General features: G+C 49.9%; 1 protein-coding gene across 9 annotated transcripts in view; it reads right to left on the minus strand.

The window, feature by feature from the left end:
• NTM (neurotrimin) overlaps nt 1-13,038 on the minus strand; it is a 1,406,997-nt gene that overhangs the window by 574,974 nt on the left and 818,985 nt on the right. For 7 of the 9 annotated variants that reach the window (XM_060250803.1, XM_060250802.1, XM_060250800.1 and 4 more), the window contains exon 1: nt 4,896-5,092. In XM_060250803.1, coding sequence (XP_060106786.1) covers nt 4,896-5,071 — 176 coding nt within the window. In that variant the 5' untranslated portion in view covers nt 5,072-5,092. Of the gene's footprint in view, nt 1-4,895; nt 5,093-13,038 lie in introns of those variants that run through there. The other 2 variants (XM_060250804.1, XM_060250798.1) reach the window with 1 other exon arrangement.

Raw genomic sequence — 13,038 nt, forward strand, 5'->3', positions numbered from 1 at the left:
AGTCTGAAAAGACAATACTGATCCGGGGACGGGACGGTGGCTCAGTGCCAGAGCATCTGCTTGGGAAGCAGAAGGTCCCAGGTTCAATCCCCGGCATCTCCAAAAAAGGGTCCAGGCAAATAGGTGTGAAAAGCCTCAGCTTGAGACCCTGGAGAGCCGCTGCCAGTCTGAGAAGACAATACTGACTTTGATGGACCAAAGGTCTGATTCAGTATAAGGCAGCTTCATATGTCCATAGGGTCTGAAACATCCCCGCGCATTGCAAGGAGACCAGGTGCAAAAGGATCAGTTAATGGCAGGCCATGGCAAATATCATTTTATAAGTGTTTCCACCGGTGAAACAACAATCAAGTCCTGTGTATGGAAGTGCAGCAAGCGATTTGACTGGCTCATGACAATCCAGGAGTCTTCCTTGGCCATCGGAGGAGTTGCTGGGCCAGACGTCGCTACTCATTTTCTCATCAGAAACAGGGCAAGAATCCACCCTGCTGCAAAAGAAGTGTGGAGGGGGGGACCCCTGAAATGCCAGGCCTTTTCAAAATGCAATAATCCCCGGGAAAGTTAAGGAGGAGGAGAGCAGACAGAAGCAGGTCAGAGTTGTATTTTTATAGTCCAGAGCTCTGAAATAAATAATTTCAGAGGATGAAAAATATCAGGCACTGAACTTTACGAACATCAAAATGAGATGAATATTTCATGGGAACGGCGAGCCACAAGTCTGAACCCTGGAAAGGAACATGAATACAGATCCGATAACAAGGATTCCGATGGTCGGACAAGAACGGAGGGAATAAGTCAGGGCAGGGGAAGAGACAGTGATGTGCGGGTGTGCTGGGGAAAGATCCTAATCTCCATTGGTCTAGATAGACAGATCTATACTTTTAAAAAAGGCTGTCTCACATTAGCAAAGCCCTTCGCACAACTGGTGTGTAGGCAGAGGACTGCCTCAAACATGAGCCGTGACTTCTAAATACTGCAGAGAATTCAAATAATCTGTGTATAGAACAGAACGGACAAGGAGATGCCCAGGAACTCTATGGTCGCAGCTGGAAGGGAAATGCAACCATGGCCATGGAACCGGCCTCCAACATGTACAAAACCCAGCTTACGATAATCTTTTCCCACCAGATCATGTCTCCTCATATGCGGCTGTGCAGAGGGATCCGGACACGTGGAACTGTCCTAAGTCTGCATTACCAGCATGCTCCATGCGACAAGCCTGGCAGTAGGCCCCACTGGATAACATGGATTTACTTCTGGGGCTTGCCTTCATATGGTCACCACTGTCTTTAAAACATCTTGAACTAAGCTCAAATGCTCCTGAGCATATACAGAGTTCAAGGACACACAAAATGATGCAATTGTTTAAAGGACCTGAGATATATGGATTCTGTCTCTCCAAATACACCTTAGAAAACTGATACACTTGCATGTTTAAGGAGTAGAGCTTTTTGTGATGGCAAAGTCTTTATGCAAGTATACTGCGTGACAAAGGCAGCCGTGCATGTATGTGGTGCCTTCATGCACAGTTATGTTGCATGGCAGCACACACACCCACCCACACAAACCCACACTAATAATATCAAGAACTACTCAGCATGATTTCTCCCCCCTTGCCTTCTCATCCTCTGTTTTTGACAACTGGCCGGAAGTATTCTAGCTAGGTAAGTAGTATTTTGGCAACACAATAATACCAAAGGCTATTTTGTCTTTACCCTCTTGTTAGTAAGGTTAAATAGTATGGCAGTCAGGAATGATCTAGCCTTATGAGGAATGAAGAGTAGAATTTTATAGTTATAACTTTTTTTTTTAAAGTCCATTTCAAATATGTTTGAAATCTCATAACTATTTGCTTTGGATCACAAGGAATCCAACTCACATCCTATCGAGTCATTCAACTGAACTTTTTCTAGTACAGATGTAAGCTTCTTGATGGAAGAATCAAACCCAATTTATCTTGGCCTTTCAGTGGCTGGGAGCAGTTTTGTTTGCTTGTTCATTCAACTCTGCCTGCAGCCTAACATTCATTATACCCCCCCCCCCCAAAAAAAAATCAAAGGTAGAAATATTGTAAACTTTGCAAACTCTACTCAAGTAAACACAAATAATTAAATAAAAGAGGTTTTGCAAAATTGTTTGTTGACGATGCAAGGAGATCCATATCCACAGCAGCTGGCTGTAATGCCATAGGTTGGAGGGGCTTTACTTGCAAGGACAGCCTCAGTTCCCTGGTCTCTGTCCCCTGTAGAGTCCTGGTCCCTATGTTATCTTTTGCCAGTGTGGGTGGGTAAAACCGACAGCTTTCACGTTTCAGTCCCATTTCCCCCGTCCCTAGCTTCTCTCTCTAAGTGTGCAAGATGTGTCTTAACTGTAGCACACTCACATGCCTGCCAGTGCGCACACCCATGCACACACAACACCGCTGCCAGATTCCCCTTCCCTCCTCCTCCCCGGTTGCCTTTCCAGAGAGAAAAGGTTGCTGAACGTCTTGGTGTTGCTGCTATTACACTGTGAGATCTATCGTTTTCTGTTAGGCGCTTCTGCATTGACTTAAAAAAAGAAAGTTCAGTCTACTGCCCTACCTTCAGAAGCCAGCGGAGAACAGGCTGCTGCAGAGTAAATTAATAGCCAGCAAAGAACAGCTTTCAACAGCATTTGATGGCAGGAAAACAGGGGCTCAAGCACTGGCCCATAAGATTTTGTGGCTGCCATCTGCTACGCAAAATAGAGGGATATTGCAGTGATCATAGCAAGGCCAACTCATTCAGCTGCTGGGGACATCTTTTCCAGAGTGCTGCCTTTGTACTGGCTAACTGGGACCCACCAATGAGACACTGGTCTTCAAGACTGCCATGTCTGAGTTTTCTCAAGACATTTATCCCAGAAGCCTAAGCACCTGCACTCTGCTCCTGCTGTTTCCCATCATCCCCCTGCCTGTATAAATTTTGCTGACTCACGGCATGAATGACTTCAGAGCATCATGCATTTGGGAGGGGCCAGCAAACCACCTAACTATGCCGGAGAAGGGTTGACACAGTTTTACTTCGACACAGCATGGAAGGTGCGTGCAGCCGAGGTCTTTTGTGTGAGGACTTTCATATGATCCCTGAAGAGGCAGAGAGGAGGGTGAGCCATGGCACAGTGACTGCACAGTTGGCCCCTGCTTTAAAGCTATGTTCTCCAAACTGCAACCAGAGAATCCTAAATGCTTCTAACCCTCAATGTGGTGCCAGTGGCTAAAATACCGGAGACAAGGGTTTAGATCTGCACTTTGACCTGAAGTTTACTGCGTGACCTTGGGCCAATTCACAGAGGATGAAAACGTGGGGGGCATCCTTTACATCGCCCTGAACTCCTTGGAGGAGGGTAGGATCGCAACATTCCACAAAGCAAGAAAGACTTCAACTGGGAGTTCCCACGTCCCATTCAACAGCCCTCCCAGATTATCCAATGGGCTGCAACTGTACCACGGAGGGATGCTTGCATCTGGATGGAGACAAAGGACACACTTCCAAGGCCTCCCTGCTCTCATTTTGGTTTGGTCTGGGCCGTGCATAAACAAGGGGAGGCAGATTCCTTCCCAGTTCCCAAGACAGCAATCAATCCAGCTCTAACTGCCAATCAAAATTCATCCACCAAACCTTCCCAAGAAAGAAGAAAAAAGAAAACATATCACAGACCTAAACCAGTTTGACAGCCGTTTCCCTCTTTCGGGGCGATGCCCGGGAATCTGCAGCTCCTAAATGGGGCATCAGAACTCCAAAAGGGGGCTCTCCTGACCTTCACCAACCTGTCATGCTCATGATGCTATGGGGCAACCCATGCCAATTTAAGCGAGGTAACAGTGATTTGAAAGCTTGCGGCGCAGATGCAGAGTTCTCTCCCCCACTCCTGCACGTTTTCCCGAGCATCAGCATCCCGGGTCTGCTAACATTAACACTTCATAAGACTTCATTCCTTCATACTCCAGAAGGAGAATGCCTTGCAGTGTCCACAAGGCCGGATCCTTCGGCATGCCTGCCTGCACGCCTCCTCTTCTGCCTCTCTCCTCTGCCGGCAATCGCAGCCCCTTCTCCAGCTCTGTCCTTTCCAACCCAGGGGCTGTGCAGTGTATTAAGCTAGGCAAAAGAAAACCCAGGCAGATCCTGGCATATGCACACACCCTAAAAACGCATAACTTTTTTCCCTCTGTGAAAAAAAAAACCAAAAGCCACCAATGACGGGGCAAACTCTCCCGATACCAGCTTCACTTTACAAGCTGGGGTTGCTAGAAGCAGTGGTCCCTTCCCCTCCTCTCTTCCCCCCTTTGGCCACCCCCACCCCACTCCCCAAATCACAGACAACAGCAGGAAAACAAGCCAAATCAGAACCCCGGATTCTTTCAAACGCTAGACTCCAACCGGCGCAGGGGAAGACTTATCCCAAACCTAAGCCGCCCCTGCCTTAGAGTTAGGAACAACCGCCAGTTTCCTTCCTTCCCTTGCCAACCAGCCACCAAGCAGAAGACCCACCCATGTGCCAGGCGGGGAAGAGCCTGTCTCTCCAAAACCACGCAGCTGCACCTCTGCCTCAGCAGGCAAGCTAGATGTCCTACTGCACCCCTTTCTTTGCCTCCCCTCCAGCCGGGCTTTATTGCACGCAACTGTCAGAGCAGCCCCGGGGCTGGGGCTGAGAACTAGACCCAAGACACAGGGAGAGAGAGAGGCGCCCACACAGCACCCCCAGAGCCGGCGGCTGGTTCCCCTCCTGTCTGGCAGCCCCTCCCCGAGCCTGGGCTCTGGTGCCAGCAGGGGCACGTGCCACCTCCCCCCCCCAACACAACACCTCCGGCGCAAAAGCCCCCCCCCGCCAGCCCCCCACCCCCCAGCCCGGAGGGAAAGCGAGGGGGCTCCTACCTGAGGATGGCGCTCTCCCCTTGCCTGACGGTCACGTTATCCATCGCCTTGGGGAAGGTGGCCTCTCCTCCGCTGCGCACGGGCACTCCTGCGGGCACAAGGAAGAGGAGCCTGAGACACAGCACCACCACGCAGCGCCAGGGCAGCGCCAAGCAGCACCCGCCGCCGAGCCCCATCCTGGGCCGCGCCGACTTTCCGCCAGGAGGCAGGCAGGAAGGCAGGGAGGTGGGCGGGGGGCGGCGGGCGGACGACCCAAACCAGCAGCGCCAGGAGCCAGCGAGCGGCCGAGCGGGCGGTCCAGACACCTGACGGTGCAGAAGCCCCCCGCAAAGGGCGGGCGGGAGGGGGGAGTCCGCGGGCGGCGGAGGGCGACCCCCCAGCTCTCCCCGGGGGGTCGGCGGAGCCCCTTCAGCGATCCAGAGGCGGAGATCCCGGCGGAATCCAGGAGGGGGATCTCTCTCCAGCAGCCCGTCTCAGGGGGAGGGACGCGGAGGGGCTCTCAGTCTCGCTCTTCCTCGCTGCCTCTCTCCAGGCCGGCGGGAGGCGAAGAAGCGGCGCGGGGGCTGGACGCTGCCTGCCTGCCTGCCTGCCTCCCTCCCGAGCCCGGCTCGCCAGTTAGCAGCCCATGCCTCGCACTTTGCCAGAGGAGGAGGAGCGGCGGCGGCGGCGGCGGCGTGCTCGGGGCTCCCCGTGCCGGAGTTCCCAAACTCTGCGCTGGCTGCCGGGCGAGGAGGCCGGGAGGGCTCCGGGGGAGGGCGAGGCAGGCGGCAACTTCAGGGAGGAAGGCGGCGGCGGGAAGGGCAGGAGGTCCCGGCGCGGCTTTGTAAAGGGCTGGACCGGGGGATGCCTCCAGCTCGGGGCAGGCTCAGCCAGAGGGGAGGAACGGCCGGGCTGGAGCTCAGCAAAGGGCGGCGGCGGGCGGCAGAGGCGTGCCCGAGGCTGGGGCTGCTGCTGCCCCTTCCAGCATCCCGGCGCCCAGCATCGCCGCCGCCTCCTCCTGGTCCCGCTCTCCCGCCGGCGCGCGCGCACGCTGACTTCCCGGGGTTGTCATGGCAGCAACTCCATCACTGACCAACGCTCGGGCTCCCTCCCCGGCACACACAGCGCCCAGGAGCGCAGACTTGGCCACATTAATCTTAGCCGAGGACTTGGGGAAGAAGGGGGGGGGGCGCGCCAGAGAGACACTCCTGCTTTAACCCCGGATGCGCCAGGTGTACCTTGAGGCTGCGGGGGAGGGGGAGGGTTAACCTGTTCAGGCCCGCGCTTAAGCGATGGTTGCAGGTCTGGGCGCTGAAATGAGGACCCCCTCCCCCCAGCTTCCTGTGCAAAGGGGAGAAGGAGCCCCGCTAGATGCCTGGACTTGGTTCCTTGGCTATAACGCAGCGACTCAGAACGCTGGTCTACCCGGGTTAGTGCGGTCTGAGCTAGCAGCTCTGCAGGGCATTATGGCTGAGGTCTTTTTTTTTAACCTGCTGTCTGATTCTTTTAATTGGAGATGAACACACATGAACACATAAAGCTGCCTTATACTGAAAAGTCAGTATTGTCTACTCAGACTGGCAGCGGCTCTCCAGGGTCTCAAGCTGAGGTTTTTCACGCCTGTTTGTCTGGACCCTTTTAGTTGGAGAAGCTGGGGATTGAACCTGGGACCTTCTGCTTACCCAGCAGATGCTCTACCACTGAGCCACCATCCCTCCCTAGATCCTGGGGATTGGACCCCAGTCCTGTGTGCCACGCTGATGCTCTGCCACTGAGGCACACCCCTTCCCCACAAGCCTTCCCTATATCTTTTCCACTCCCAGTATGGTCTGGCCCTTCTGGAGTGGCTTAATGGCTTGGCCAGTTAGCCAAGAAGGTAGACTGAAAGTGGCATCTTTCCCACATACACTAGCCCAGGGGTGGCCAAACTGCAGCTCGGGATCCACATGTGGCTCTTTCACACCTATTTTGTGGCTCTCAAAGCCCCCCACACCCCGGCAGCTGGCTTGGAGAAGACATTTCTCTCTTTAAATCACTTTGCCAAGCCGGTCAGCAGCTTAGAGAATGCATTTAAAGTGAAAATTGCTTTCTTTCCGCCTCTCTCTCCCTTCCCCATCTATTTGCCTGCCTGCCTTCATGTCTTGCAGCTCTCAGACATATGATGTTTATTCCATGTGGCTCTTACATTAAGCAAGTTTGGCCACCCCTGCATTAATCCTGTCCATGTACTGCTTCAGGACTAAGGGCTGCTTTCAGAAGCAAAAGAGTCTCAAGTTCAAGCTTGGCCACAAGCTTACCAAATAGACACAGACACGCCAATTTCTTTCAGTCTCTCACCATCTCTCATCTGCAACGCAATAACTGATAACTGGCCAACTTTATGCAATAACCATCAATGCAATAACTGGTTGTTGTAGGCTGAGATAATGTATGAGAAAATCTCTGACCATTTACAAAGCACAATATAAATCCTTGGTGATCTTATTGGCAACAGAAAAGATCAGTTTGCTTGCTTGTTTTTACAAAGCCTGAAACACAGGTGGACAATTCTTCACCACAGCCTTTTGCAGACAACAGGCTCTTATATCTCTAAAAGACCCCTGGGGCATCTGAAAGATGTAACAAACTTTTTTTGGGGGGGGGAGGGAGGGGGGCTCATGCCTTCTTGTCAGATGCTACATTTGTTAGTCTTTTGGGTGCCACATCTTTCATTTTCCAGTGGACTATCCCACTGGAACGGGCATCTGATGCCCCAGAGAGCCAGTTTGGTGTAGTGGTTAAATGCATGGACTCTTATCTGGGAGAACTGGGTTTGATTCCCCACTCCTCCACTCGCACCTGCTGGAATGGCCTTGGCTTAGCCGTAGCTATCGCAGAGGTTGTCCTTGAAAGGGCAGCTGCTGTGAGAGCCCTCTCAGCCCCACCCACCTCACAGGGTGTCTGTTGTTGGGGGAGAGGATAAAGGAGATTGTAAGCTGCTCTGAGTCTCTGATTCAGAGAGAAGGGCAGGGCATAAATCTACATTTTTCTTCTTCTTCTTCTAAAACACCCCTATTCATTGTCTGACAAAATTTGCGTGCACATAAAAGCTTACATTCTGAATAAAACTTTGTTGGTCTTAAAGGTGCTACTGGACCCCTCTTCTTAGACCAAGAATCTCTGCCTGAGCAGACCACTCACTCCCCTTCACATCACTCCTTCCTGAAGCTTCTTCCTTGCCTACTGCCCTTGGTTATCATTCCAGCAACAATAACTACAGAAAGTCTATTATAATAAACCTGTTCATAAAAGTGTCCACTTCTTTAAAACAACAACAATAACGAAAGACCATTAATAACCACTTTACTCTCACAAATGGTTCCAGTTGAATATCAAGTAACTTTATCTCTAACATCTACCCACTGGAGAGAGGGGACTTACATGCTAGCAAAGCATCTCCAAAACCAGAGCAGGTGATTTACTAGAAGAACAAGACACTGAATGGACATATGGTTTCCTTCACTGTTGTAAGGCCCTGGCTGTGGCTTACCCCTTCCCCATATCTCCCACATGTAAGTTTCTCATCTCCCTATTTTATTCTCACAACAGCCCTGTGAGGTAGGTTACACTGATAGTGACTGACCCACGAGTATTATATGTTTACTTATTAAGTACATTTTATCTTCTACAATTTCATCCTTGAGATAAGCTTGTGAGGAAGGTTATGCTGCAAGGGAGTGACTGGCCCTAGTTGAAGTTGATGGCAAGTAAGGATTGGAACCCAGATCATATAAACATAAACATATGAAGCTGCCTTATACTGAATCAGACCCACGGTCCATCAAAGTCAGTATTGTCTTCTCAGACTGGCAGCGGCTCTCCAGGGTCTCAAGCGGAGGTTTTTCACACCTGTTTGCCTGGACCCTTTTTTGGAGATGCCAGGGATTGAACCTGGGACCTTCTGCTTCCCAAGCAGATGCTCTACCACTGAGCCACCGTCCCTCCCCTCTGCAGTTCTCTGCAGTTCTAGTATAAAACCCTAACCACTATACTCATATGAACATATGAAGCTGCCATACTGAATCAGACACTTGGTCCATCAAAGTCAGTATTGTCTTCTCAGACTGGCAGCGGCTCTCCAGGGTCTCAAGCTGAGGTTTTTCACACCTCTTTGCCTGGACCCTTTTTTGGAGATGCCGGGGATTGAACCTGGGACCTTCTGCTTCCCAAGCAGATGCTCTACCACTGAGCCACCGTCCCTCCCCACTGAGCCACCCTCATTGGATCTCTGTGAGCTAAGCAAGGATTTGAACTTCAGCCTTTTCAATGACCCTGCTCTCAAACCTTTTGGTTCATTCCAACTCATCAGCGCTTAAGGGATCAGCCACAAGATATTTCACGTTTCTAAAACCTTCCTTATTCCTTGCCTCCTTCCCTTGTTATACTCTGGCCCACTTTAACCAGTGTGAAAACCTTCCTGTGTCCCAGCTTTGCTCTCTTGGCCAGTATTGGGGCTAGAGTCAGAAGCCAGGGTTCAAATCTCCACTCTGCTATGGAAGCTTGCTGGGTGACCTTGGACCAGCCACACACACTAGGCCTAACCTACCCCACAAGGCTGGTTGTGAGGATGAAAAAGGAGGGGAGAATAACCGAAGCCATTTGGGAGCCCCTTTGGGCAGAAAGGCAGGGTGTAAATGAAGTAGAATCTGTAAAATAACAGGGCATCACTTTATTTTGACCGGCAGCTGAATGTGTAAAATATTTGCTTTTGGGACAAAATGAGGGAAAATGAAAAGTCCCAGGGCCCAGTCACACATGTAAGTCATCCCCTTGACACCTGTGAAGAGGGCTTTTTTTGTAACACAAACTCCTTTGCATATTAGACCACATGCCCCGATGTAGCCAATCCTCCAGGAGCTTACAGGGCTGTTAGTACAGGGCCTACTGTAAACTCCTGGAGGATTGGCTGCATCAATAGGGTGTGGCCTAGTATGCAAATGAGGTCCTGCTACCGAAACAAGCCCTGCCTGTGAGGCTCCGTCCCTGCTCTCCCCCTGCTCCACCTTGGAAGCAGACAGCAATTACAACGCTGCCATCAGGAAAGGGACAGGAAGGCATCCACAAATCACAGTCACTGGCCCGGAGGCCTTAAACTCCTATGTGGATCAGATGCAGCCCTTCCTGAGAGTGAGCGTTTGACTGCGTGATTCACAGTCCCCTTGCCAGCCAGGGACAGCAGCTCCATTCCTAAGAACGCTTGCTATCTCACAAGATGAAAACACCTCATTTCTCTATAGGTAGACTCACTCGCGCTCCCCTCTGCTATTTGCTAACTGAATTATTATTTCTATATATAATCTCCTGCTGGTAGGAAGTGCTAGACATAAACAGCCCTGAGGGAATTGAATCCTTTATCTCAAGAAGAGAGCCGCAACGACAAGCTTCCCGGCAACAATGGTCCCTCTGTGTAGCCGCCTCTTGGCTTGCCCATCGCTGAGAGACAGCGTGGCGTGGTGAGTGATTACAGCATTGGGCTAGGATCTGGCAGGCATGCATTCAAATCCCTGCTCAGCCATGGAAGCTGCTGGACATCCTCAGGACAATCACACATCCTCAGCCAAACCTACCTCACAGGGTTGTTGTGACAATGCCACGGAATAGAACAGACCAACGCTAACTGCTTTGGGTCCCCTCTGGGGAAGAAGGTGGGATCTAAATAAAGCAAATCAATAAATAAAATGAAACATGGCTGATCTCTTGATGCCAAGGTGCCCATATGAGAGCCAGTTTGATGCGGTGGTTAAGTGTGTGGACTCTTATCTGGAAGAACCAGGTTTGATCTGGCAGAGGTTGTCCTTGAAAGGGCAGTTGCTGGGAGAGCCCTCTCAGCACCACCCACCTCACAGGGTGCCTGTTGTGAGGGAGGAAGATAAAGGAGATTGTGAGCCGCTCTGAGATTCGGAGTGGAGGGCGGGATATAAATCCAATATCATCATCTTCACATGGGGGTTCTACCTGGGTTGCTGTGATTGCTATTGGGAACACCCACTTCGAGAGCCAGCATGGTGTCATGGCTAATATCAGGATAGCACTGGTGATGAAGGGGTTCAAACCCCTCCTGTCCCATTAAGCTCAATGGGTGAGTCTGGGTCAGTCACATTTTTCTCATCCTAGCCTACCTTCTTGGGGTGTTGTAAGGTTAAGCTTCAGGAAAGCTGACCCACTGCCCTAAACTCTATCCAACCTATGAAGGGATCTCAGTCTTAGCATTAGGCAATGAAAAGGCCACTGAGTAGAATAATATTTCCAAATTTGATTAAATGTATATTCAATTCAGTTCTCGAATTCTTATATCAATTAGTACAGCATTTATAAAATACCTAGACAAGGTTCATTTAATTTATTGGGAGTTAAAAGGAAATTATGAGAGGTGTTTATACACTGCTGAGAACTGTACTGGTGGGAAATTTGTTTTTGTATCTGGAATTTGTTAATGAACTTTGTCTATGTATTGTATAAATGCTGTACTAATTGATATAAGAATTTGAGGACTGAATTGAATAAACGTTTAATCAAATTTGGAAATATTATTCTACTCAGTGGTCTCTTCATTGCCTAGATTCTATCCAAGCAAGGTGAGGTAAAAAAATTGGATACATTCAGAGTGAATCCTAATGAAGTCTGTGAGGACATTTGCTTATTAGGCAACCAATCACTTTTAACAATCAGACATTAAAATATAACACAGTGTAATACTCTGACTACTACTAAATTGATGCTTTCAATTATACTGCAGTCGCGTCAGTCTCCAGAAATTCCTCCCTAAGCTTCCAGGCCTGCACGGCAAATCCGACCACTCCAAACAAATCAAATCTGTAAGTACTACAGGAAGTGAAAACTTGATGCTAGTGAATAGCATCAATTCCTTCTCTCCGTGTTAATTTTCCCAGGCGTTTCTTCCGTGGTAAATCACAATCAGGAGGACAACACAGCAACGACATTTTCAGTTTCGGCCTGATTGCCTGAACAGAATCTTTCTCAGGACTGGTTCATTAAAAATTGGCTAGATGTGCTTCAAAAACATAAGAAAATAAGAGCACAACAGGACCAGACCGATTTCCCCTGGGTCCAGCATTCAGTCCCAAGGGTGTCTAGTCAGCTGCCTCTGGACAGGAAATGGAAGGGCTTGCGATGTCCCGCCTTCTGCCCACAAGTCAGGATCTCATTGTGCACCAAATCAGACATTCCACTACCCCTGAGGCTCACGTATGCATTGGCAGTTCCTTGCTTTCATGGCAAGTAGGGTCCTAATTTGGATCAGGGCCCTGACACACGTGGAGAAGGAGCTTCAGTCTTCCCCCTACTCAGGGGCAGAAGTCTAGCAGGAGCTCATTGGCATATTAGACTACACCCCTCTGATGTAGCCAATCCTCCAAGAGTTTACAAAAAAGAGCCTTGTACGCTCCAGGAGGATTGGCCGCATCAGGGGTGTGTGGCCTAATATGCAAAGGAGCTTCTGCTAGAATTCCACCTCTGCCCATACTACACAACTGACCTAAAATATGCTGGGGGAACTGTCCCCTCCACCCACATTTCTTCCAACTTATGCATAGCTGTCAGTAAACCTAAATATTCCAACAGAGAAAACAGTACCTATCAGAAGCCATTTCAGGTCAGGAGAATGGCAGTGGAAGGAGAGGGGGAGAAACCCCTTCTCTGTGGTCCCAGAAACCCCTGCCCTGTGGTCTCAGTCAGCCCTCCTCCCGATACTTAGGAAGCATGGAATGCCCAACACAAATGGTGTTCCAGGCGAGGTAACCCTGGAGTTCCACAGAACAAAGTAGAAAAACACCAAAATAACTGTGGACTGTTCACGAAACTACAATCAATGCAATAATTATATCAATATTCCAATGCCATTCATTAATATTCTAAGTTGAAACAGCCACAGAATGATTTCCCAGGAACTAGTGCTTGTGTGAATGGTCCGTCACAAGGTGACGTGGGAAATATGCCTCTTCAAGAAAAGGCTGATTGGAAACTGGTAACATCGGCTAGCGTTCTCGTCAAACTTCTGTGATTCCCACTTTATTGAATTTGAGATTTTGGAAACGTCTTGAAGTTTAAAATCACGATTTTGAAGAGCTATAAATGTCTTAAAAGAACGCCGTGGAACTGTTTACAG

The sequence above is a fragment of the Heteronotia binoei genome, chromosome 12 (assembly GCF_032191835.1).
Source record: "Heteronotia binoei isolate CCM8104 ecotype False Entrance Well chromosome 12, APGP_CSIRO_Hbin_v1, whole genome shotgun sequence".
Taxonomy (NCBI): domain Eukaryota; kingdom Metazoa; phylum Chordata; class Lepidosauria; order Squamata; family Gekkonidae; genus Heteronotia; species Heteronotia binoei.